Source organism: Miniopterus schreibersii (assembly GCF_964146895.1).
Source record: "Miniopterus schreibersii genome assembly, chromosome: 2".
Classification (NCBI taxonomy): domain Eukaryota; kingdom Metazoa; phylum Chordata; class Mammalia; order Chiroptera; family Miniopteridae; genus Miniopterus; species Miniopterus schreibersii.
The window spans coordinates 123502243-123530069 of NC_138102.1; the positions used below are offsets into that span (position 1 = coordinate 123502243).

At 40.1% G+C, this 27827-nt stretch overlaps 1 protein-coding gene across 1 annotated transcript in view; it reads left to right on the forward strand.

Annotated features, from left to right (window-relative positions):
- Window positions 1-2408: 2408 nt before the first annotated feature.
- The window catches only part of LOC308552519 (olfactory receptor OR51C1-like), a gene marked incomplete at both ends in the record, with an annotated part of 82740 nt that continues 57321 nt past the window's right edge, over window positions 2409-27827 (forward strand). Inside the window, 3 exon segments of the mRNA XM_081127764.1 lie at window positions 2409-2526; window positions 3624-3726; window positions 5087-5153. Of these exon segments, the coding sequence (XP_080983890.1) occupies window positions 2409-2526; window positions 3624-3726; window positions 5087-5153 (288 nt within the window).

Here is a 27827-nt window from a genome sequence, read left to right on the forward strand (position 1 = left end):
TGGAGGTCCCTGAGGTCCTGGCTCCCAGCTCTAATGCAACGTATAACCACTTCACACATTTACTCTCATAACTGCTGCATCACTAGCTGTGGTTGCCCCAGAGACCCAATCATTCTAAGGCTTTGCAGAAAACGCGTTAGCTTGTATAGTCAATCATAAAATTGTGCCATATCCAAGCCTGTTGTTAGGACACGATATCCATGGAGCAGGTGTGACATCCACCCCAGCAGGTACCAGGCTGGAGACCTCTGAGGAGGATTGTCAATGAAGACAAACTGGCTCCATTAAGTGTGTTGTAAGAGAGATGGTTCCTCTCCTCCTTCCCCTCTCTTGGGTTTTTGAGTTGGTCCGTGTGATATGATTAGAATCTGTCTTACTTTCTCCTTTAGGGAAAATAATAAAGTCAGTAGTTTCAGAAGAAAGTATAAGCATCTTGCCAAAGAGGAAAACTGGGCTCTTTGGAAAATGTAGGCTCCAATTAAATAGAAAAAAAGGGAATCAGACCCCAAGTAATGGAAGCAATGGTTACAGAATGGAATAAACTCCTCAAAGGAGAAGTCTTAGACTCACTCTGATGTAGGCATCATTGTATAAGCATCTCCCACAAACCACATACACCACTGAGCCAAATCCAACTGGTGGCCTAGGTTATGCTTCTATGGAGCATGGATCTGTACACAAATTAACAACCCACAGTCTGAATGCTGAGGACCAGCTGTGCTGTGAGTCCAGCTAAAGGAGCAGTGTCACCATGGACCTGGTCTCCCTGAGATCATTTGTCATTGCAAGGGTAGGGGATGGGAGTGGGAATGAGAAACTTTCCAAGAAATCTGCTTTTGCTAAGATGGTTTCCTCACTGATACTCTCTCTGGAGCAAACTGCCAGGGTCAAGATCAGTCTCCTCCTATGACCTATAATGACCTGTGGGACAACTCACCTAAAAGGGGATTGAGCCTAGAGCATAGCAGCCTATGAGGTAGCTCAGAGTGTCAGCCAGAGAAATACAGCTAAACCAGGCTGTTTATTTCATAAATGCTGAAATTCTTTGGTCTGCATGATAAGTACAGTATAGTGGACCTAGGGAGTTGGAATTGATAAGAAATGAGCAAATAGGTTCAACTGGCACACTAAGCCCACCCAGCTCTCCAGAGCATTGTGTTAAGAAGGATTCTGAGGCTGTATCTGAGTCCAACAGGAAAGAGGGCCATGATTAGTGGCAATATCTACCATGGACCAGGGATGGAAGAGTAATGGTCGTGTGCAATATATGTGCCATGTCTAAGCTATACACTGACATTGAAAGTCTAGGTCTAGAAAAGTAGGTTGGAATCTAGTAATGGAAAGCTTTGAATATTAGAATGAAGAGTCTGACCTTTATTTTGTGAAATTTGGTGGCTTATTTGGTCAGAACAGTAGTTCTAAAACTATGGAATGCAGATGCCTTTAGCAGGATCCATTCTCTCCACTTGCCAGCAGGTCTACAGAGCTCCCTGTTGTTCTAAACATTCAGTCACATCTTACACTTAAATCTATTGAAAGTATTTGACTTTGCAATCCTGCTGCAGGAATTAAGGAACCACTGAAGGATTGTGAGCTAAAAAATTACATGTTCAAAACATATTTTAGGAAGATTATTCTTGCAGAGATGTGACAGATAGATTGGAGAAGACATAAAAAAGAGAGTAGAAGCTGCAATACCAGTTAAGAAGTCCCTGGAACCCTTTGTGTAAGTTACATGTACCTAACTAAACTAGAGCTGTGGAAATAAAAAGAGTTAGTTGAAGAAGTGACATCAAGGTGAAGATTGGGTGTAGCGGATGGAAAGAAGAGAGACTTCAAAATGACATCAAAATTTAAACCTGGGGACAGAGTAGAGACTGGCAATCCCATTAACATACATAGGGAACTCAGACAGAGGAACAAATTTAGGTTGGAATGTGGGAGGAAAGAGATGAGTGAATGACTATTAGAACTCGGTTATTTTTTCGGAACATGCCGCTGTTACAGATGGACTTGCTCACAACACAGCATTTCCCTGAGAAAAGCTGTGATTTGGACATGGTGTCTCGTCGTCTTTTCCAAGATGAATGGAGGGAATCCAATTTGGACAGCTGGCTGGGTTAAAGGTTTAGTCTGTGGCCATGGAATAAAGCCAAATTAACTAGGCTGAAATCTGTGCCCTTGACCAGAGAGCAGAGGACTCTCTGGTAGTCGGCTTCAGCCATTTCTGTTATAACATCTAATCAAGTATTGGCTTCCTGTCCTTAGCTTCTTGCCAGCTGGACAGTCACCTTGCCTTACTGCCTGGCATAGCTATAGATAGATGTCACACTGAACTTGTTTGATGCCTCATCTCTCTTGATCAAGCATGGGACTGACAGGGTGAGCATGACAGGGAGAGGGAAAGTATGGCGAAGTCACCAACAAGTGTGGGAACAGTTGTGCTGGATGCCTACTGTTGCACCCTGACTGCCCATATAGTCTCTGAACCCTGCTTCACGATTCCAGGTGTGAGGTTTGCTAATGGTACTTGCTGCACATTCCCTACCCAATATTCTCTCATCAGTGCTTGATGCTAAGACCCATTCTCACCTGTTGAGTTCTGGTTTAGTTATCAGTTAACTTAGTGACTTGGTATAACCTTTTCATTGTTTCTCTTGATTCCATAGGATTGACTGGGGCTTTCATAGTTGCATGAGAGTCTCACAGGACCCTCATGCAACTGTGAATGAGGTTGTAACATTCAGAATGTTTCATTCATAAGTCCAGTCCCTTGGCAAGGACAGCTGGAAGCTGGACTCAGCTGGGCTGCTGATGGCTGGGTCTCTTGCTCTCCCCATGTAGTCTCAGGCCTCTCCCTTTCCACATGGCCTCCTCACACGGTCTCTCCAGCAGGGTAGCTGAACATCATACATGGTTCCCAAGAATTTCCAAAGCACAAAAGCAGAAGCTCCCACATCTTCTAATAAACTTAAGCCCCAAATTTGGCACACTGTCACTTCTGCTTTGTGTTGTTTAAACTGGGTCATGCAGCCAGCCTAGATTCAGAGTGGGAAGGGACTACGTGAAGATGTGAATATTGGGAGGAGCTATACATCGAGGGCCAGGGAGGCAGCCAATGGATTCCCATTTCCCTTAGAACAAAATCCTTTGAAGATATCTGTGAACTGTACTTTACAACCCCCAGTCTCAACTACACCCTCTCTCCCTCCCTCCCTCCCTCCCTCCCTCCCTCCCTCCCTCCCTCCCTCCCTCCCTCCCTCCCTTCCCTCTGCTTTCACTGGCCCCTGGGAGAGGTGGAGTGGAAGGAGGCATTTAGGGAGGTGGTGGTGAGAGCCTGAGTGAGTCTTTTGGGACATGTAGGAATCATTTATAAAAACAGTTGATGGTAAGGAAATCCCAAAAGAAGGTAGAACATTGAAGAGCACTGAGGATTTTGAAAATTGCCAATTGAATAGTTAGAACATAGAGTAGCTATTATGTTTTGTAGATGATGAGGCTAAAGGAGAGAGGAGGGGCCAGATCATGAAGGAAATTATGTGCCAAGCCAAAGAATTTCAGTTTGGTTCTGTAGATATTGAAGGGTTATAAGCAGAGTAAGCTTGATTTGATTTGCATTTTAGGAAAAGCACTCTTTGGCAGTTTGGAAGATGCACTAGAAAGTATAGAGAATGAAAAAAACAGAGACAAATTAAGAGGTTATTGCAAAATATCAGGCAAGGCATGGTAAGAGTCTTAGCCTGGTTCATGAGGGCTGTCCATGGTTCGTGAGTCACTGGACAAAATATTGGGGAGGGGCTGTTTATATAAAAATTTTGATTAAAAATGTCTTACAAAACTGATGGGCCCATGAAAGATGATGAACTGGTGATTTAGAAAAAAGGTAGAGCAGAGATACTTATTATTCTTTTCTATCTACTCAGTGTTTGCAGAGATTCTTTGTTGTATCCAGGCCCCCGCTGTTCCTGTTCAGGTTTAGGAACTCTCTTCATGCTCTTTATTGTTAAATATGTTCTTCCTGGCTAAGTTATATCTCCCACTGCAAAAAAAAAAGGTAGCAGTTATTACTCACAGTACCATGGCTCTTTGTAAGCTGTTAGTACAAGAACAATATAGATCTTTTTGCTCCTACGCTTCCCTAACGCCAGTTGTTTCATGCTGGTTCCTTCATTACTCATGATGTGGCACCGCCCCCCATGCTGCCTGGGAATACTGGCTTCCAATGACTCTCTCAGAGCTTGTTGTGGTGTGTGTTGATGATGCCCAGGGTATGCAAGAAAATGTGAGCAACAATTCATTTTCTGCTCACGTGATACTTATTGTTCAGAATTGTATACCTTAACTGTAAAATAGCACATATTCCAAGCATGCCTTCTCTTGAACTCTTTAGGCCATAATCACTGCATTTTGGGAATAGCATCTCTGCTAAAGTTGAACATACTCCTACTGACCACACCACCACCTGCAATATAGATAGAAGAGGAGCCATCATCTGAAGATCTTAAGACCAACCTGAGAGAGAACAAAGTCACTGTATCAATCAGAGGAAAGAGAGGGCATTGCATGGCAACTATCTCAAAAGCTCTTGGAGGAGACAGACCTTGTCTCCCCAGAGGACTTCCTGACATATGGCACATAGCCAGCAAGAGGAATTTGGTTACTGCCCTGGGTGCCAACAACAAGGAGTTGGAGATAAAGGAGTCCCTTTTGTGAGTGTCAACAACCCAAAATTAGAATGTCAGCACTGCTCTGGCACCCCAATCTTAAACAATCCCTTGAAAGAAATACCACACTGGCCAGTAGGAACAATGTGCTGGTCAGGCTGCACTCCTATAGTTGGGGTCCAGCCACACACCCCAGAACAACCCACAGGTGCAAGTTTGAGCTCCATGGGACAACTGGTCAACTACTTATACCAGATAGTTTCAGAAAGTACTCTAAAGAGGAAAAACAGGGACCAGGAACCACGTGAACTAGGGGTTCTTCACCTGGACAGAACTGCTGGGACCAACCAGTCCCAGGCACAGGAGGAGACTTAGAAAATTTCAAGAATGGCACTCTAAAACTCAAGGCCCCTTTGTCACAGGTACCTGCCCATGTCTAAGGGTGGTGCTGCAGTGTTCACGTGCTCGCGCTGTAGTGAAGAGCTGGAGGTTCATTGGAGAGATTCTTAGAAGATGCTGAGAGAAATTATGCATAATAATGATTTCCAAACTCTTTTTTCCCTTCCCCCTCTCTTGAACATACACACACACACACACACACACACACACACACACGTGTTTTTTAAACAAATTTTACAGGGAATACCAATATGTAAAACAGATATAAACCCAGGTCATGGTGGTTGAAGTAGGACACGAGGGCTCAGAATCTGGTTGATGGCTCAAGTTTAGTTGCTCTGCCCCTGAGACACCGTGTCTCCCTGAAACCCTAGGAAAACCTTAGGGCTCCATGGAACACAGAAAACCACACATCTGAAGAATGTGCACTTAGGCTAGTGGTGGAATTTAAGTCTAAATTGCTGTTCACCCCACTATTAGTATTGCAACTATTTGCTTATGTTTCTCATGGGGTGTTTTCTAATCTGTTGTTGAAGAACTTAATCCACTTTCTTTAACTTTTTAAGTTTCCTTTCCTCCTCAGAAAGGCAATTCAAATCTTTATTAGGTCTTGTAATTCTCTCCTGTTTCCCATTACCCTACACAAAACCATAAGGAAGTTTTAAGGAAGGGAGTTATTGTTATTTTTAGACAATCTGCAATGACTGCTCCCCCAAAAATGCCAAAAGAAAAACAGTTCTCCCAAATTCTTATAACTTAAATGAATTGGAGCCAAACATGTCAGTGAGTATTGCACACCAGTGCTTGGTTCTGTGTTGAGGAGAGTATCTCTGCAATTCCATTTAAGACCCACTTGCAAATGACTTATTTGGAAAGTCATGTAATGTTTTCTGGGTTTTTTTAATGCCTTTACCAAATGGCTCTAGGAGGGTTTCACTGTTTTCTGAGAACAGCAAAGTTACTGTGCCTTGAACTGGAATAACTGACAGCAAAGGAGGCAGACCTCAGTGCCCCCACACAAGAGATAAAAGGGCTGCTTTGAAATTCTTGCCCAAGGATGACAGTATTCTCTTTATTTCCATGAAGCCTTGTACTGGAAATCTTTTAAAGGAGCAGCACTTTGTGTCCTGTATCCAGAATAAGTTAGCTGAAATAGTAGTGCATAGTCTACCTGTCTTGATGCTTCCTGAAGCTAAAGGATGACAACCTGCAAAAGTGGCTTCACTAAAGATGTAGAAATAAAACTCAAATGAGTTGTAAGGATAATGGATCAAACCTGACCCTTGAAGAAAATGTGAAACAACCAAAGGGAATCTATTTCAGTGGCCTGCAAGCAAAGGCCTGGCTAGGATTTGGGAGAAGGGTACAGAGGGAAGAGCCAGATCAGGGGCAGGGTTTACTCCACTGGTGGATGGAGTGAGTTAATGAAAGAGGATCTGCCTTTGGCCAACTTTGTCATTGATGCTTGCAGAGTGATCCCTGATGTTTTTAGTTCTATGTCTCATCAATCCTTGAAAAGGTGCCACTTTTTGAGAATTAACTGACTTACTCTTATATACCCATTCCCTTTCCACCATCAACAAACAGCACCACCTGTAAGGCCCCTTGAAGTGGGAGGTACATATTATCAGCTCAGACATTTGATCACCCATCAGGGCACAGCTCTGTCACCTCCTCTGAAGCCTTCTTATTTCTTTTATTCAGAATTAAGCTGTTTAGGCACCATGAGCTTTAAACCTTGTCTTTACACCTTATGACTTGCACTTTATTGTGTGGTGTATTTTAATGATTTGATCCTTGTAGACATGAATCCTGTCTTACTTATACTTGATTCTCTGACAACATCCTCATAGCACTTGACTTTTCTGGATTTTAGGATCCTTGGATCTTAATTGAGAATTCCACATGCTTGGTAGATTTAAAAACAAGTAGGCTGGAGATCCAAGATGGCAGCAGATTGAGTGGAAGCTATCTGGACCAGGACCAAACTGGAATTACAACTAAAATATAAAAAAAACATCCTGAACAATCAACTGTAACTAAAGACTAGCTGGGTAGCACCCTCATAACCAAAGATGTAAAGTGGAGACCACATAGAGACTGGTAGGAAGTACGGAGGCACCAGAAGGCTGGCTGGGCTCCTACAGGCAGCAGCTGAACGTCCAGATGGATATCTCAGCTGTAGGGGGTTCCCACTGAGAACTCTGGAGCCTAAACCCCAAGCTGGGCTTCCCAGCCCAGAGCACCAGAGCTAAGAAAGATGCCCACATAACATCTGGCTGTGAAAAGTAGCCAGGTTTCTGTCTGCTGGGGAGAGATGGCTGGAAATGCAGGCACCCTCTTAAAGGGCCAACACACAAAGTTTTGTGTGCAGTCACTTACCTTGGGTTCAGGTGGAGGGAGGGCAGAGTGAACTAGACCTGTGTGAGGAGAATCCAGGGGGTCTGGCTGGGGGAATAGATCTCAGAAAGCATCAATCTGGACCCCAGTGCTGAGTCATTCCCCCATACTGCAGAGGATATCTTTCTCAGGCAGACATTTACCTTTTAAGCAGCTTTTGCCTGGGCGGAAGGAAGCAATTGCCCCACCCTGCTGGAAAACCTCTGATGCCACCCTGTGGAGTTTCTACAGCCCAAGGCTCCTTAAGAAACTGAATGACAGCTTCTGGATGCTTTGAGTCTTTGCCTGATTTGCTTCTAGACCCAGGGCTTGGAAAAGCAGACCTTGGTGCACATCTTGGTCCTGTCCAAACACAGTCAGCCCTAGCAGAGGAAATCAGAAGCTGTGGAGTGTGGAAAACTTCAAACAGGGTACTCAAGGCCAGTCACAAAGAGCATCTGACATTGACCTGCACCAGAGATCATCCAAAAGACTAGGAGTTCTAGCAGATCTACCTAATACATAGAAACAAATCTAAACAGGCAGCCAAAACAGGGAGACAAAAAAACAAGCCCCAAATGAAAAAACAAAATAATTCTCCAGAAGAAGAGCTAAATGAAATGGAGATAAGCAATCTATCAGATGTAGAGTTCAGAATACTGGTTGTAAGGCTGCTAAACAGCATGAAAAAAGATATAGAAACTGTGAAGGAAATTAAGAATGACATAGCAGAAATAGAAAAACATTGGAAGGAATGAACAGCAGATTAGGGGAAGCTGAGGATTGGATCAGTGAATTAGAAGACAGGGTAGAAAAAAATCAATTAGAGAACAAAAAGAAAAAAACAATTAAAAAACAGGAAGACAGTTTAAGGGAGTTATGGGACAACATGAAATGTAACAAGATTCTCATCATAGGAGTGCTGGAAGAGGTCAAAAGTAAGCAAGGGTTAGAGAACCTGTTTCAAGAAATAATGGTAGAAAACTTTCCTAACCTGGTCAAGGAAAAAGTCATACAAGTTCAGGAGACAGAGAGAGTTCTAAGCAAGAAGAGCCCAAAGAGGCCCACTCCCAGACACATCATAATTAAAATGCCAAAATTCAAGACAAAGAGAATCTTAAAGGCAGCAAGAGAAAAGCAAGCTGTTACCTACAAAGGAGCTCCCATATGATGGTCAGCTGATTTCTCATCAGAAACTCTACAGGCCAGAAGGGAATGGCATGAAGTATTTAAGGTAATGCAAAACAAGGATCTGAAACCAAGACTACTCTATCCAGCAAGGCTATCATTCAAAATAGATGGTGAAATAAAGAACTTTCCAGACAAAAAAAGGCTAAAGGAATTTATCACCACCAAACCAGCTTTGCAAGAAATGTTAAAGGGACTGCTGTAATAAGTTGAAATAGAGAGAAAGAGAAACATAAGCATAAAGAAATAAAATGGCAATAGATAAGTACCTATCAATAATAACCTTAAATATAAACGAATTAAATGTCCAAATCAAAATACATAGGGTAGCTGAATGGATAAGAAAACAAATATTCTATGTTCAAATGCTAGCTTTACTATGTATGTGATGTTGAACATTTAATGGCTCCTCTTTGTGCCTCATCTGTACAGTGTCCTGATATGTAAAATGAGATTAATAATATCAAATTAGGCTTATGCAAATTTGGACTTTTTTTGGCATTAGGTAAAGAGCTGAAATTAAAACATTTCATTTTTGAACTTGTAATTCATGGAAGCTGTTAAGCCTTCACTTACATAAATACCAAAAGTGGATTTTGTGTTAACTATATAGAGGGTGGTGTTTCAGACTACTATCATGAAGTAATAGAAAAGAATCAGTGATAGTATTTCACTAATCAGTGATAGTACTAATCACTAATTACAGTGGCTAGTCAGTGATAATATTTCAATCAACAGGTGACTTTGTATATTATCAGTGAGTTTCCAATAAGACTGGAGAATAGGTCTGGATCTGACCACATATCAGAATGAACTTTCTCTAAGACTAATTTAGAGCATTTCATCAAGATGGCTCAAGTCACATGAATGAAGATAAATCTAGGCCATAAGTTTACATAGCTTATAAAGGAAGACAGACCTTGATAGAAGAACATCAGTATTAGTGTTCTAATATGCAAGATAATTAGATTTCAGGTCTAGACTCTTCTGAAAACAACACAAGCAGACAAGTACATCAGGGCAAGATTTTAATTCAGAGAGTGGGATGAGAATAAATATTTTGTAGGCTTGTTCTTTCTTATTAAACGGTGACCTCTACTACAGAGCATGTGTTGAAGTTTGGTATATATTTGGCAGTGCAAAATCTCTGATGTCTTTGATTCACATCCTAAAGTGGAGGAAGAAACACAACTGAAGAGGAAGTTTGAATTTATTTGGATCCCTTGTTTCCCAATGCAATATATACTACATTTGCATCTCTTACTGCCTCGGTTCGCCATTAGCTTAAGACCGAAGAGATTATTATTATTAATATTTTAAATATATCTTTATTGATTTCAGTCAGAGGAAGGGAGAGCAAGAGAGAGAGATAGGAACATCAGTGATGAAAGAGAGTCATTGATTGGCTGCCCCTGACGGGGGATTGAGCCCACAATCCAAGCATATGCCCTGACTGGGAATCGAACCGGGATCTACTGGATCCTAGGTCAATGCTCAACCACTGAGCCACACCTGGCCGGGCCAAAGAGATTATTTTTTTCTTCAGAGTAGTAAGTAAGCAAATGACTTGAGCAGCATTCTCTATGCCACATTCTGAGTTAGGAGGTGCTTGTGATGATAAGAAGTCTTGCTCCATTTTCATGCATTCAACCTCACTTTGTAAAACATCCACCACCATGGTGGCCATGAGAGGCTAGAGTTCCACTCTTTCCACTAGCTTTGCTCTTCACTCAAGAACAGAATCAAGGGCCAGAAGAGTCACTAAGACAGGTTTCTTGGGAGCATAGTCTTATCAGAAGGGTTTTAATTAGTCAATTTTAGGGAAAATGTTCTAATGACACTGACTCTTTGGGTCCTTTTCATCCCATAAGGCCAGATAAGATGGGCCTAGAAGTTAAGACTATGGGATAATAGGTGAAAGAATATAAATCAGGGATACTATTAACCAGGAGATATTCACAGCTCCTCCCATTCCCCCAGCAAAGTCCCCTAATTTCAGGCCCTAATAGGGAAGACTCTAGCCATGCTGAAGACTCTGGATGCCTTTTCCTTGATAGGATCTGAAACTAAGACAAAAAGCCTAAGAGCTGCCTGGCCAGCATAGACCAGTGGTTGAACGTCGACCTAAGAACCAGGTGGTCACAGTTCGATTCCAAGTCAGGGCACATGCCCGGGTTGCAGGCTCCATCACTGGTAGGGGCGTGCAGGAGGCAGCTGATCAATGACTCTCTCATCATTGATGTTTCTGTCTCTCTCTCTCCCTCTCCCTTCCTCTCTCTGAAATCAATAAAGACATAAAAAAAAGAAGAAAAAAAAAAAGCCTAAGAGCTCAGACTAGTTGAGGCAAAATACATTCACCAAGTTACATGTGGTTTGCTCTAAGTCACATGAGTGTGCGGCCAGACCTCAACTAAATATAACATGCTTCATTGACCAGTGTCATTTTCTGTGCATATTTCACTCTAGAACAGAACTCAGGTATGTAGGGTTCCTTGGCATCAATCCCTCCATCACCTTATATTCCTAATAGGTCACATAGATTTGGTGGACCAAGAAAAGCATATTCACTAAGGACCATCATTTGGACAGCAGAGGCCCTCAGAGAGTAAAGGAAGCTTTTGTAGAATTTGGTATTAGGGATTCCTTTTGAGTGCCAGCCTGTCCAGGACTTAAAATGCTGGACCGCAAAGAGGAGTGAGAGCCAAGGCCAGCTCATCAGTCAGCTCTGCCTCATGGATCTAGAGGCTCTGACTGCCACTGGGCTGGAAGCCCAGCCAAGGACGTCAAGCCAGGAGGATGAGATCACTGTTGCTTTATTAATGTCCATGTGCAAGAAAAGTGGGTGGCAGGGAGAGTTCTCTTCCCAGAGAACACTCTGTCTTATTGCTTAGTCAAACAAGGACAAGTGTATTTCAAAATGTGTGACATTTCAGCAGGAGGCAGGTATAGGTCCACTCCTTCCTCAGCAATTACAAAACTCCAAAAACTCTTAAAAAGAGGAGGCTTTTTATATGTTCAGGGACAAAAATCATGAGAGCAAAACCAGTTCTGACCCTTAGTTGTGTGTCTAAGGGTCAGAACTTACCCATCAGTGTCACATCTGCTGTGTGAATTTTTGTTATTTTAAAATTGGGGTTTAATTTTGCTCTTTTAGAAGAGTAAAAGCTGCCATTGTAAGTAACAGAGAAGGAGAGGAAAGGAAGAAAAGGAGGTGTCTGTTTTAATCAATAATGTAGTCAGAAAAGTTAGTACAGAAGACAGATCATGGTGTCTTCATGAAACCTAGAATATCAAAATCAAAAACAGTATACAATCAAAAGCAGAGTGGCAAATTGTGGAAGGTTTCCTGTGCATGTAGACTCCACTGAGGTATTATGTAAAACGTGGTGTAAAAATGCATAGCATTTCTTAAAAAATTTTAAATTCTGAATTATGAAATATCCAGACACAAAGGATTCTGATAAGGGACTGTTGACCTATATGAAAATATCCTATAACTTCTTTCCTTAAGAGTTGGGATTGTTGAAATATTGATCTAGAAAATAATAAAATTTTAGAAATGACAGTAATAACAGTTCTTACCTCAAGGGATATTGTGAGGATTCAATGTAATGATCTCCAGAAAGTACCCAGCATAAAGCTCGCCATAGAGTACTCTCAATAAATGTCTAGCTATTGCTATCAGTGCCTTTGTTATTACCATTAAAAGTCAAGAAGAGTAGAAATTACTTTGGTCTTTTCCATTAATGTGAAGGTGGTTCTGAGAAGAAGGAAACTCCCTTAGCCGAAGTCCTCCTCCCTGCTCCTCACACAGCCCCCCTGTATCTGTCTGTGGCCCTTTGCTTGTGCCCTCTCAGAGGTGAATGAGCACTTACCTCCTTTTGGCTTCTCCTCCATCTGGAGTGTTCAAGGGACTCCACGTTCACATTTTCCTACAAAGGAAAACAAGGGAATAAAGGCCAACACTTCTCAGAGGCAGCTTTTTGGAACATTGCTTTTCTGATGTTGATGAGCATCCTCCTGTCTTTCCCCGAGACGATGCCTGGAGAACTCCCAGAATATTTACCGTCTATCCTATTACCTGTGCCTAGCACTATACCCCTTCCCTGGGCCCCTTGTTTTCGTAAAGCTAAACAAGTCCCATGGACCCGCACTGACCCACAGGGCCCTTACTTGAACAAATGTGGTGAGAGGACTATGTTTTTCCCCCCATATTAGTTCTTCATCTGCTCACAAGAACCTTAAATTTCATGACTTTCGCTGAGCCATCCAATCCTCAATCACAGTTACTATCTACAAGCAAACAATCCTGAGACGGTGTTTGAATTCACACTAAGTTCAAATAAACTATAGCATCATATTCAAGGATAGATTTTTCTAATGGGTCATACAGAGGTTTCATCCACTGTTTTCCTGGAGCCCTGGATAGTTTTCCTTTTATTTGTTAGAGGACCAATTGTTGCAATGACAGTTCTGTACAAATACAGACTACAAATTGCTGTCTGTGCTGCATTAGGGAATGAATGCTCTGACTTAGGTGTCAGGAGAGCAGCCACAGAGCCTGTTGAGAACTGCCTGAAGGGATCTCTGCTATCAGGTCAAAGTCCTGTTGGATTACTTCTTCTATCTCACCATCCCAGCTTCATTGACTGCCTGTATTAGGGTTTCCTCTTATGTCTTTCATACTCATTTGTGAGGGTTACATGGGGAATTTTAATCTGGATTAAATAAGAGAGGCTGTAGTATGGGAATGCAGTATTAATATTAATTATACTGGTTTCTTTTTACTTGTTTTAATGTGGCTACTAGAAACTTTAACATTCTATGTGGCTATATTTCTATTGAACAGAGCTGCCATAGTGAATTCTAGTCATTTCTAAAAATAAAACATACATGTACAATTTTTAAATTTTTTAAATTTGGGGGTTGCTAACAACTTACATGCTTTCCCTAAGCCTCAAGTTCTCTTTGTAAAGCATCTTAAGTCACCTCTTCATTTACTGAAGACCAAAAGCTCAAATGTTCTGAGGATTAAGGAGAACAAAAGAGGGTTAGAACCCGGCTGGCATGGCTGAGCTACTGAGCATTGACCTATGATCCAGGAGATGGAGGTTCGAGTCCTGGTCAGGGCTCATGCCAGTGTTCCAGGCTCTATCCCAGCAGGGTGTGTGTGTATGTGTGTGTGCAGGAGGCAGCCCATCAACGACTCTCTCTCATCATTGATGTTTCTATCTCTTTCTCCCTCTCCCTTGCTCTCTCTGAAATCAATAAAATATATTTAAAAAAAAAAAAAGAGGGTCAGAGAAGGGGAGATGGTCCCTGCTGGCAGTGCCTTTGTTGTATGCTTTGAAATGTGTTGGCCAAATGGAATTTACATTTTGAAATGTAAAAGGGAAGAAAACTAGTCATTTTTTAATCCTAATGTCCTAATATCCCTCTCTCTCCTAATCTCTCTCCAGCCTCTCTCTTCTAGGAGGGCTGGAAACTGGGTTGGGAAGTTGAGTGGCCTTTGGCTGGGTCTGGAATGGGGTCCAGGGAATCTGGCCCCTTAGAAGAAACAGGTAAAGACAAAAACAGATAGAGAGCAAGCATTTACTCACACTCACTGGCCTGCATTAATAGGAGCCAGTGATCTCAGTCTAAGTCAGTGGGATCCAGAGAATGTTAAGGTAGTGAGAAGACATTCACACACACAGAAGAAAGAGTAAACTGATGACCACAACCGCCTTCTGACAGATGATGCACAAACTATCCACTAAGACTAGTCCCAGGGGCGAAGTTGAAGTATCAGTTATTTTTCTTGAAGCACTGAGTCTTCAATTTTCTCTCGTACTGTTCACATGTGGTCAGTTTGCCAATAGGAAGTAAGTGATGTGTAAAGTAGACTATGGGAAGTCTCCTTGTACTCCCACAGATAACATGTGGATAGCAACACCTAAACATGTGTCACTTGTTCATTTCTGTTGGTTGGTGCAATATTCTAATAATTCCCCAGTGACATTTCTGGGGAATTATCACTAACTGTTTATATAAAGAATTCTTCATAGATAAACTATACATTCTGTGTTAATAAATGTCTTACATAATATCTTGGAACATTTTGAGGGTGCTGAAAAAATTTTAAATATCTTTGACTATGGTGTTTGTACTTTACAGTGAAAAATCTAAGCACAATATAAATGCGGAATCAGAAATTAGGAGAAATTTTCTAAAGTACTTTAACTTACTGAAAAGATCATTGAAAAGTTACCATATTAAGATTTTAAAACTATATTATTTCTTGATATCTGATCTAATCTCTCTTTCCATGGCTTGTTTGTTAATTTAGGGCAGCATAATTGTGTGTGTGTGTGTTCCTGACACCAAATACATCATTCCAACACCAACCTCTTCTCCAGTTCTCTGATACCCACTGGTGTGCAACAATTCATTTCCATTCGGACTCTACGCAGAGTTAGCACAGACCGCGCAGATTAAGGGCTAGGTCCCACACAACTGTCCCCACGTCTGCGTCAGCTACAAATGGGGTTCCCAGGCTACCTGTACTTCTGCCTGACTACCAGTGTGGGCTCTCTCACAATCCCCCCTCAGATGCAATATTCACTTGATGACACAGAACTCTAGGAAGTGATTTACTTACTCTTACTGGTTTGTTATAAAGGACATAATTCAGAAACAGCCAATTGGAAGAGATGGATAGGGCAAGGTATGGGGAAGTAAAGTGGGCAGCTTCCATACCCTCTCCTGGCACACCGCTCTCCTAGAACCAGAAAGCTCTCTGAACCCCATTATTTAGGGATTTAATGGAGGTTTCATGGTTACTTAAATCAATAGCCATTGGTGACTGAACTCAATCTCCAGCCACTTTCCCCTCCCCAGAGGTTGGGGTGGAGGTGGGGCTAAAAGTTCTAACCCTGTAACCACACAGACATTGTTTGTGGCAACCAGCCCCCATCCCGAAGCTATAATGGGCCCTCCATGAGTCATCTCATCAGCAATTCAAAAGCCAGTTAATTCCAAGGAGTTCTGTACCAGGAATCAAGGACAGAAACCAAATTCTTATGATACCCCCAAATGATCATTAATAGTTTAACATTTATTGGATGTCAGTGTTCTGGTGGCAATATAGGCATTTGCTTATTGCTATGTGGCAGGGGCTGACCAGTGAAGATGGGGAGAATGTATAACCCTCAGGGATTCTGAGGTAGTAGATGGAGAGTTTTAATAATCACTCTTGATGATTCTAGTTCAGGTGGTCCACAGAGTACTCCTTGAAGAGACAAAATATACCCTTTAAAGCAGTTTTAACATTTTTCTACCTTGTTTAGTTCAACATTGCAATAAGACCAAAAGGTATGTTTTTATTCAGATTCAGAAGCATCTAATTTATATTCTCTAAAGCTGATATATCTAATGTTTGCCAAAGATTTTATTTCAGTGATTTTCAACTGGTGTGCTGCAAGAATTTTTAAAACACGCAATACCTGACTATTTAGTCAGGAGCACTGACCTCTTTTCCCTTAGACTGTCAAATAAAAAAATGACAAGTCAACACAACAATAGTAGTCTGGTGTGAATGCCCTGTCTTCAACCATAAATATATAGGTCATATAATAGAGTTGCATCTTATTGGTCACTTTGCATAATAAGTCACGTCTAATTCGTTAATTCTTTGTCCAGAAATCCTCATATACAAGTATAGACACCTGATTTTCTTTTAAAATGCATTATTATTTTTTTTGTAATTATACCTATTTTTTTTTTGTCAGATTGGCAAAAAATATATTTTTCGGTGTGCTGCAGAATTTTAGTAATTAGTTTATGTGTGCCATGATATGGACAGAGTTGAAAATTGCTATTTTATTCTAATGCCAATTTGGTGTCATGGAACCCAAAAGGCACTCAGACCAATTTGGTTTCTGAGATGACAAAGAAGTACTTAAGAATCTCCATGATCCAGCAATTCCACTCCTAAGTATTTGCTCAAAGGAAATGAAAATATACCTACACAAATGTTCATAGGAGCTTTACTTATAATACCCCCCAAATGAAAACAGTTTTAATGTTCATTAACAGATGAGTAAAGAAACATTTCAATAAAATGGAAAACTACTCAGCAGAAAAAGAAGTGAACTGCTGACACAACAGACATAGATGAATCTCCAAAACATTTTGTTAAGTGAAAGAAGCTGGACATAAAAGAGTACACTGCTATATGATTCCATATATGGGAAACTCTGGGAAAAAAACAAATGGTGAATAAATCAGAATAATAATTACATTTGGGAGACAAAATGGACTAGAAAAAGGTGGGGGAACTTGCTGGAGCAATAGAAATTTTTGTGTTTTAATCTTGTTTTGGGGTCATGGTTACAAGGTAATATACATTTGTCAAAATGCATTAAATTGAATGCTTAAGATAAAAAAAAAAAAAAAGAATCTCTAGTGCCCCTCCATAGACTTCATGAAGACTTACACCCTAGCAATAGATTAAATATCTAAAAGCCGAACTTCTCAACCTCGTCGAAGCCGACATTTATTATTGACGTTTTGGCCTGGATAATTCTTCGTGGGGAACTGTCTTGTGCATTGTAGCATGTTTAGCAGCATCTCTGACCTCTACTAGACTCCAGTAGCATGCACTCATTCCTGACCTCCAGTTGTGACAACCAAAAATGTCTCCAGACATTGCCAAATGTTCTCTGAGTGGCAAAATCTGCTTCAGTTGAGAACCGCTGCTCTAAAGGAAATCAGTGAAGCGCCCTGTGATAACATCCTCTCTTTTTACTTTTCTTCCTTTGGTTAAATGGTTTTATATTGTGGGGAAATATGCAAAGCATCGGAGAGCTAGTTGAGGGCAACACTGAGTTCAAGGTAAATAAGAACAAACACCTGGACCTTCCTCTGCCCTCCCCCCGCCCAGGTGCCTTCAAGACCTCAAGTGAGAGTCCCAGTGGGGTGGGGTGGGGTTGGAGGTCTTTGCTGGCTGCGCTTTTCTTCCAGTGTTTAAAGTGATCCTAAAATGTAAATTGAGTCATTCTCACCCACCTTCACCACAACTAAAAGTTCCCAAATTAGACCGCTGAAAACATCAACATGACAACAGGACCTGGCATTTCTGGGACCTCAGGCAAGTCCACGGTAGAAGAATGACAGCTTAGGAGATATTGCCAACGTTATTAATAGTTTGCCTCCGGTTGTTAAGATGGGGCCAAGCAATTCTATCTTTGAAGGATAAGTCCAGGTGGTTAGCCTCTTGGAGAAAGATAATTAAGTGATCATCAAGTTCTCTATAGAATCAAGAACTTTATGTATAGCAAGAAAGAAGGAAACATAAATAACATTTTCTCTTCACCTTTGCTGTCCAGAAAACAAAATATGTCCTCTTGAAATCTATGTGGTTTAATTTCCACAGGACGATATGACTGTGAAAACTCTTTCCAATTTTTCAATATGAAATGGAAAGGGTTTTCCTAAACTTGTAATTGTAAGGAACCCTCTCCCTTGACTGGGCCTGGGCACATATAGTTGAAGTAAGTGGTCTATGATGGGTTCAGGAGTAAGGGCTAACAGAACTACTTCTTTCCCTAAAACTGCTCCCCTAGTTATCCCACCTTTGTCTGAAATTATAAAAGCAGTCAGATGAATAAAGTTATAACTTGCAGCCCAGCCTCAGCCCTTCAAAAAATTCAAACATCCCTGGAAAAATTAACAGTAAAGAGGACATCAGTCATTCACACTTTAATGTAAATTAGTTTATTATAGGCACAAAAATGAGAAATTAGGATAGACATTGAGACTTTGAGGAACATTTTGAGGGAAGTGGGAAGGAAGAGATTGTTTGAGAGATGGTATTGTAACAATTTAGGAAAAAGAGTCTGAAACAAAAATTAAGTCTAACAATTTCTTTTTTCCTCTCTAATGCTTTATTCTTGTTGCTATTTAAACTATAAAAGTAACATGCTAAATCAAACAATACAGAAGCATATGAAATGTATAGTCTTCTCCCCCCTCCACCTACTTCCACTGCCATGTAAATACCATACTAACATTTTGTTTATTAGGTATCTTTTCATTGGGTTTATTGGATATGTTTTTCATGTTTATACAAACTCACGTATGTGTGTGTCATATATACAATACATGTATATAGGTGTCATTTTTTTTACAAAAACAAGAAATTTATCATGAACATCTTTCCAAGTTCATGCCCTTCTTTCATTCTTTATAATAGCTGCATATATTCAATGACATAGCTACATCATTATTTATATAACAATTTTTGTTTGCAGATATGCCTTTTATTTCCAGTTCTTTGCTATTAAAAATAATGCTTCAAATATAGTAATTAAGAAATAAACTGTGATATAGTCATATTATGGAATATCATAGTTAAAATGAACTAACTAGATATATATGTAACAACATGTTTAGATCTTAAAAACAATCTTGAATGAAAAAAATATGCAGAATAAAATTACCCATTACATAAAATGTTAAGCATATAAAATAAAACTATATATTGATTATGGAAGTGTATGATGTAATAACAATTTTAACAGAAGGAAACTAATACTTCAAAAAATAATGTAGCACCTATCTCTGCATTGCTCGTGCTTTTATTTCTGTAGGAGAGACTTATAGGGTGTGCCGTTTAGGACAAAGAACAAATTTCTGTGCTTTTTTCACATGACATGGCTTGGAGTGAATTCACTATCCTGTTTACCAGCTTTTAAACATGTTTCAGTTTGTCTAATTGCTTAAATTCTATTTGGAAAAGGTAGATATATAAGAAAAATAATAATTTAAAATTCTTCTTCAGGTGTAGCACGTGAACAAACACAAAATTCAGAAGAATTGGAGAAGAATTTAAATAGGCCATGCTTAATCTGACTATTCTCTTTCTTTGTCCTAAAGCCTATATATTTATATTTATATTTATATTTATATTTATATTTATATTTATATTTATATTTATATTTTTATTTTTATTTTTATTTTTATTTTTATTTTTATTTTTATTTATATTATTATTTATATTTATATTTATATATTTTTAAGAATAGTTTATTGATTTTTAGAGAGAGAGAGTAGGAGAGAGAGTGAGAGACATTGATGTGAGAGCATAACTTCAATTGGCTGCCTCCTGCACTCCCCCTACTGGGATCAAACTAGAAACCTGGGCATGTGTCCTGACAGGGAATCCAAGTGGCAACCTTTCTGTGCACAGGATAATTCCCAATCATCTGAGCCACACCAGCCGGGGCCTGTAGCCTATAATTTTATTTAGAGATGACAAAGACATGTTCACTTTGAGAGTATCAATCTTATTGATAGTTTGGTCCTGAGTCTTGAAAATATAAATATTACAAAAAGGATCTGAGAAAAGTTTTTCTTAATGGTCCAAATACAAAGTTTGGGCAGTTTATCCACCCAAAGAGATACAATATAAAACAATCAGGCCTAAGCAAGTCTGTGACCTTGAGTTTTAAGTTAAAGGGCTTACCTAATTTTTGTATTGTATAGATATCAAGAATGGAAATGTGGAGGGCAGGAGGCAGTGAGTGGGTATGTGGACCCACGATCCAGCCCGGCCTCCGTGTCTGACACCGCTCCTTTGAAGGCAATGTGCGTTAGCTGTGCATGCATGTGCTTCAACAGCCCGGCAGGTCCAGGGCTGGTGGCCTTGCAGGGGGCCACTCTGCAAAACGGCCTTGGGTGTAATTTGTGGCTGTGATGCCTGCTCTGGTTTAGGCTCTCCCCCTGCAACCCCAGGAAGCCTGTCTGTCTTGTCACTCATCATTGGCTGTGTTCTGCTGTCCCACATCCTTTGCCAGGCAATTTGGCAAGAGTAAAACAGGTGCCCTCCTCTCATTGAAAGAGATTCCTTCCTCCCTTCCTTTCTCTTTTTCTCTCTCCATCTCTCTCCCGTTCCCTTTTACTGGCATAGTTGACATATATTGTGGTATAAGTGTAAGGTGTACAATGTGTTGATTTGCTACATTTATATATAGCAATATGATTACCACCTTAGCTTAGCTAACACTTTCAGTCCTGTCATTAACCTAATGTGGTGAGACCATTAAGATCTAGTCTCTTAGCAGCTTTGAAGTTTATAATGCACTATTGTTGACTATAATCACAATGCTGTGCATTAGATCTCAAGAACTTATTCATCTTCTAGTTGCAAGTTTGTACCTTTAAACAGCATCTATCCATTTCCCCTACCCCCAGAATGGTAACCACCATTCTACAAATTTGGCTTTTTTAGGTTCCACACATAAGTAATATCATACAGTATTTGTGTTTCTCTGCCTGAGTTATCTCACTTAGCATAATGCACTCAAGGTCCATCACACTATTGAAAATGCAGGATTTCCTTTTTTCTCAAGGCTGAATAATATATATATATTACATGTTCTTTATCCATTCATCCACTGGCAGCTTCTTACATTGTCTCCATATCTTGGCTATTGTGAATAATGCTCCAGTGAACATGAGAATGCAGATATCTTTTCAAGATCCTGTTTTCATTTCCTCTGAATATATAACCAGAAGTGGGATTGCTGAATCATGTGGTAGTTTTATTTTTAATTTTTTGAGGAATCTTCTACTATTTTCCATAGTTGCTAAACCAATTTACATTCCCACCAACAGTGCACAAGGGTTCCCTTTTCTCCAAACCATTGTTATTTCTTTATTTCTTTATTATTACTTTTTTAATCTTCACTCAAGGATATTTTTTCCCCATTGCTTTTCAGAGAGAGTGGAAGGGAAAGAGAGAAAGAGAGATGTGAGAGAGACACATCAATTGGTTGCCTCCCATATGCTCCCTGACCAGGGCAGGTGGTCTAGCCTGCAACTGAGGTACGTGCCCTTGACGGGAATCAGCCTGAGACAGTTCAGTCCGCGGGTTCTAACCACTGAGTCAAACTGGCTAGGGCTCTTGTCTTTATGATAACAGCCATTCTAACATGTGTGAGGTGATATCATTGTGGTTTGGATCTGCATTTCCCTGATAATTAGTGATGTTGAGCATCTTTTCACATACCTCTTGACTATTTGGATGTCTTCTTTGGAAAAAGAGTCTATTCAATTCCTCTGCCCATTTTTTAATAGAGTAGAAAGCCCTGCTCTAGTTTGGGAGCCTGGTACATATTTCTAATCCAGTGTTGTAACAGAACGCACATAGATCAGTCTCAGCCTACCAGGTTATTAGTTCCAGGATTCAGGGACTGTGTTTTATTATTCTTTTTAGTTTTAGGTCCCAGTAGAGTGCCTTGCACATGGTAAGCACTCTATGTTGTTAAAAGAAATAGTTGTTAAATGAAAAACTAAAGCAGGGAAAGAAACCAACTTTTATAGAGTGCCTACTACATGCCAGGCTCTGGGGTAAGTTCTTTGCAAAAATTATTGCATTATTTGGTATTTGTTAGTGTTCTGCATGATGTATGGCTTTATAACATTCAGAGCTGACTTACGATGGAGCTGGCTGCCTCAGGGAGGGTGAATTTGCTGTGACTATGCATCGATTGAAGATGTTATATGGGAATCCAAGTATCAAGTCGGGTGGGACCCAGTTTCAGGGACCCACACTCAGATGCCTACAGAGGTCAGGAAAAAAGTATAAATGAGAGAAAAGGCAGAGTAAAAGAAGTTCTCATTTCTCCCTAAAACCAAATAAAATAGTTACAGCGTCATGATAAACACTGGCTGGCCTTCAGCCTTGAAATTGGAAATATAATAGATAGTAAAGGGGTCTGTGTATATTCCTTCTAAAGAACACAGTTGTTATTCAGCACCAATAGTTTTTATGCAGGAATATGGGTTCTGTGTTGAGAAATCTATTTTTTCTAGAGCAGTCAGGAATTCTTATTTTTAAAACTTCCTGATTCTTAAATGTGCTATCAAATTCCAGTGGCGGGGGTGTTGGGGGGAGGTGCGGGGAGGAACTACTGTGGACTACATAACATGACTGCACATTGGCCTATGATCAGTTTGCTATGGCTGCAATTAATAATGTTGAAGGTACTTTCAACCTGAGGTTCTTGGAATATTTGCCTGATAGAACAGTTATAATCCAGCGTTTGGTTGTAAATTCTAAATCCTGATATCTAATGACAGTGTCCTAGCTTTAACTTTTCTAGCTTTAACTTTTACACAAGGGGATTCATTTATGCTGGCCCTATTTTATTTCACTGGCCCTATTTGATTTCACTGCTTTAGGTCATTGTCATCATTGCATCAAAGGCTTATCTGATTATTTTATGTAATTCCATCAACCAGAGGGTTGATTGATAACACAGGAACAGAAAAAGTCGGGTAATCTTATTATGACTTCCAGCACAGGGCTCTCAGGGGGCACAGACTGACTACAATGAATTAAAACCCTGTCCAAGATGATGTACACATTGGTGGTGGTATTTTGACAGCTCCGGTTTTGTATTATCTTTCCAGATGTTCTCTCAGCAAAATTAGAGAAGCCTCATTGACAGTGAGTGTTCTTTGACCATAAGGTGAAAACTGACTTAGAAAAGCAGCTTGATCCTTCTATAACATGACTTTCCTTCTTGGTAATGAACAGAATGAATTTCCCTGGGGTATGCCTACTACATATATCTTTTGTAATGTGACATAAAGTAAGCAGTATAGGGAGAGAGTTCTCTAAAAGTTTTTCAGTTTCTGCAGGTATTACATGTTAGGTTTCAACTGCCCTTTGTTTTGTACTAACTTTTCCTGGTTGTTTATATAGTGAATAGCCTTGGAAGATATAATCTCGGTCTCCAGAGCAAACAGCAAATTTTCTTATAACTATGGAAAATAAAGATAATGCCCTCTCCAAAGCAAAGAATATGCTCAGTGCCCATTATAAAAAATTAGATTACCTGATTTCAGTGTCTGTCTCCTGTAATACAACCCTCTCTGTGTACGTGTATCATCTGGCCTTCTGCATGTTGTTCTGTGGAAACTGGAGTTCAGGGAACCGGTGAAAAATGCTGATACCCTGGCTAATGCTTTTGCTGTGAATAATAAATGGTCCTTTGTGTCTGATCCAGGGGACTTGTGTCTTCTGGTATCCACAAAACTGCAGTGGGCTAACTTGTCAGCTTATAAATAGAGTAAAATTTGAGACATTTAATTATCAACTAGCAACTGATTAAGGTTTCAGTAATAGGCAAAGAAGAGGTTACCAAAGTGGCTGGGTAATGGATCCCAGTTATCAAGGGGAAATTAGGTTGCTGCTATACAGTGGGGTAGAGAGAGCTATGTCTGGAACCCCAGAGGGCCTCTGGGGGCACCCCTTAGAATTGATCCAATAGGAAAAATTACTGGAAAACAGCAGCAATAAAGAAAGGACAATTGAAGATTCAGAATTTTGAAAGTAACTGTTTGGACTATTTCACTAGGTAAAAATATGGAGCACATAGTGGACTAAGGAATTTATAAATATCAAATGTGGATCTTGAGCAGATACAGAAATGAAGACCGTAGCAGTTCTGCGTATTTTCTTTCTAGCTAATCTCTTTTTTATTCCCCCTCCTTTCCCCTTATTGGTTACTTTTATAATATAGTCTTTAGATTATCTAATGTCAGATGGAGTTATGACTGAACAGTTAACATCATCTAGAGGTGGATACTGTGATCATCTGCCATAAATGGATATCATGACTCCTGGGACTTTGTGCTCTTATATTTTGGGGGAGAGTGTTAGAGCATCTTCATTTGTACAAAAGAAACTTGGATCCTGTCAGGCAGAAGAATAAAGATGTTAGTGTTGAGGTATGGATGTTCAAATATATATATACAGAGAGCATGTGTGAGTGTGTGTTCTTATGTGAACGCTGACTAGCCAAAATAGATGATACTGGTAGTTTACCTACTACCACTCAGCTCCAAAGCCACCCTTCTTTATCAAGCGGCTTCCTGTTGGTTCTGCCACTAGAGGACATTAGAAAGAGGCAGGAAGATGCTGTTTCTGTCAGCATTACCCCAGCAACAGCACTTCATCCCAGGAGGGTCAGTGGGTAACAAATTCCAGCTTCTTCCTGGTGGCCCCAGAACCAGCCCCATTTAACTGCTTCTGAGGTGTCAGCACCAGCTGGGCGGCACCCCTCTCTCAGCACCTGAACCCCAGGGCCGTGACCTCTTCTTCTAGCTTCTAGATTCGGACAACCCCAGCTTTCCTTTTGTCTCCCCCAACTGTAGAGTGGTAACTGTTTCCTGCACTGATCCCCTTTGCTCTTTTATGCCCCCGACAATTTTGTAACCAATTTCTCACCCTCACTTTCGCTGTTGAAGTACCGAGTGCAATTTCAGTTTTCCTCAGTGGACCCTGACAGACATCACTGGCTTTAAGGCATATTCTTTATTTATATTTCTATCGAAGAACTGCATTGCAGATGCGTATTAGTGATACTTAAAGCTGCCAATTCAACTTTTATACCTTCATCTGAGGCATGAAGCTGATGGGGAAAATAAGTTAAAATCATGAGCAAATGTGGGTTTTGAGGTAGCTTTGAATTTCCGTTATCTTATTTCCTTTCTGTCATTGTCCTTCAAGGGCTTATTATAAACAGCATTTAGGGCAGTTATTTTTTTTTTTTTTTTAATTCATTGACTCCGTTTCTGATGTTAATGGACAAATTCAGTCTATTCACAATTGGCATAGAAACTGATATACTTGATTTTAATTCTTCCATTTTACTCTGATTTTAAAAAAATTAACTTGTTTCCTTTTCCCTGTTTTTCCTGGTTTGGTCGTCCTAATTTTCATCCCTATTTCCCTGAATAATCAAAAGTGACCTATGTGACTAAAGAAAAAGAGTAGTGTGTTTGTTTTTTTTGTTTTGTTTTGTTTTCTTTAAGAAAGACCAGAGTTTTAAAATGCTATTTTTCTAGTGGTCATAATCTCATTCACACGATTCTGCCAGGACTCTCTTAGAGAAACTAGGTTGACAGAATAGGTTCAGAAGATGTCATCCGGGTGCTGTAGGCTCCACAATGGTGAGGTTGCTTTGGCTATGCATCGGCTACTCTACCCCCTCCCACCACACACACCTCTAAATCATAAAGAAAAGTAAACAAAAAGGGAAAGGCTTGAAATAAAAGAAGTTCTGCTATGAGAAGAACTGACAAACTGAATTGAGGTAAGAGCCGTGGCGTGCCTCTGTGCTCTGGTACGCTCTGATGTGCTTTTCCCTCTCAGCACCGCCTCGCCTACACTGGCAAACTCCTGTTCGCCCTTCGAGAAGCAGCAGCCCAAAGGGTTTTTCCATACGTCTTTCCCTGACCACCCCCTTCAAGCCTGCTTTTATTTTCCTCTGCTAGAGGCTACATGGTATTTGAGGGCAGAAACTTCGTTTCATTCATCTTTTTATCTCCAGTACTTAGCACCCGTGCTTAAATGCTTGTTGAGTAAATGACTGGCTGTTTCACCAACGGTAAATGGTTTATTTACAGCAACATATGCTGGCATCTTTCATTTTTGCTTTTTTTTTAAAACAACAGGGAAAAAAGCAATTTCAGAGTTAATGTTGCCTCTAAGGAATATAAATAGTATCTTTGGTAGTCCTATTAATGTATTCCCCTAATATGCTGAGAATTTCGGTTGAGGACTTCTGTACCCATGTGTCTCTGTTCCTTAAAGATTCTTTGGCAGATGCCCATGTGTGTATCAGTGACTAAGCAGCTGAAGTCAATTTTAAACTTCTTGCTCAATGGGAGCAAACACTGGCAACCAGCCTAACAGTCCTACTAGCTAAAATCATTTCTAATGAGATACCTGCAAGGCTAATGAAGTTCTGTTTGTTTGTTTTGTTTTGTTTTTTTCGGAGACACTCTCATGAACCCCCATCCTTTAATCTAAAGTCATCTTTTTTTAATGTGAGAAACATTCGAACCTGTGGAGAACTTTTTGTGTTTATTTCAGCCAAACTGTAGACATATACTAAGGAGTCAAAATCTCGATGAATTGAAATAATGCTCTGGAGAATGGCAGTTTTGTACCCTGCTTTATAGATTACAGTCAAAGGAGAAGACACAAATGGGTAACATAAAATTCATCAGTGATAGATTAGGGAGATGAGAGAAAGCAAAGCAGGAAACCTCTGGGATTGGATAAATAGTAAAATGATAGACACATACTTCTTTTACATAGGTGGGTACAGGGTAGCTAACAGTCAACAGCTCACGAGACATCAATAACAATGAGAGGATTCCTGGTCTCTGCTCTGGTGCATTGAGGGCCTGAAAAAAGGGGAAATTCCTTTGTTTTGCAAAGACATGTGTTAATCTGGTATATTATCTCAGATGCAAAAGACAACCAACAAGCTTAGTTAAGGTGAAAATTAACCTTTGTTAGGGAAAAATACTGCCTCAGGACATGGCTACCAACCATAAACTGCTTTATATTTTAAAAAGCTTTATTTTTAGACCATCCTTGGTGGTTATTTTAGGTCTCTGCTTTTCAGGTTTAGTATGTGGCCCCTTTTCGTCCACATTTTTAATCTCTTCTTCCCCAGGTTAAAGCCTTTATTTAGCATGACAGCAATTGAGTGTTCTCCAAGTCTGACATTCAACTTGATTATAAGTTCAGTCAATACCTAAAATCAATGCAAAAAAAGTGAAGTCAGAAGGTTTGAAATATAAATCCTTTAAGGCCTGACGTATCCTGGAAATTTTAGTGAATATCCTACAGTCACTCTCTGCTCCAACTATAAAAATAACACTGTGAATTTAAACTAAAATAAGTAATTTGGACTTCTTTTATAAGAAATTCATCATTTTAAAAAATGCAGAGAAACCACTGGGAAGTGATTGCCATAAAATTCAAGGGCTCCTCATTACAAGCATGAAGATAGCTTATTTTCATTTTCTTATCTGGTATGGGGGAGAAAAAAGTTTTCCTTATATACTAAGTTCTTCTGGATGGTCTGATAGTAAAACTGGCATGAAACAGGTGAACAGGAGAATATAACCAAATTTATTAGGTATGTACATATGGGGGTTTCATAAGAATAGGGGACCTGAGGACAGATCGGGCCCCTGAGGCTTATTTGCCATCTTGAGCTAAGGAGAAGACACTAGTGGTTTAGACTTCAGAGGGAAGGTAGGCAATTCACAGATGGATGAGAAGGGGAGAGCGAACATTCGGTAAACAAATTCTTTCCAGGCCACTCCAAAGCAATGGGACACAGA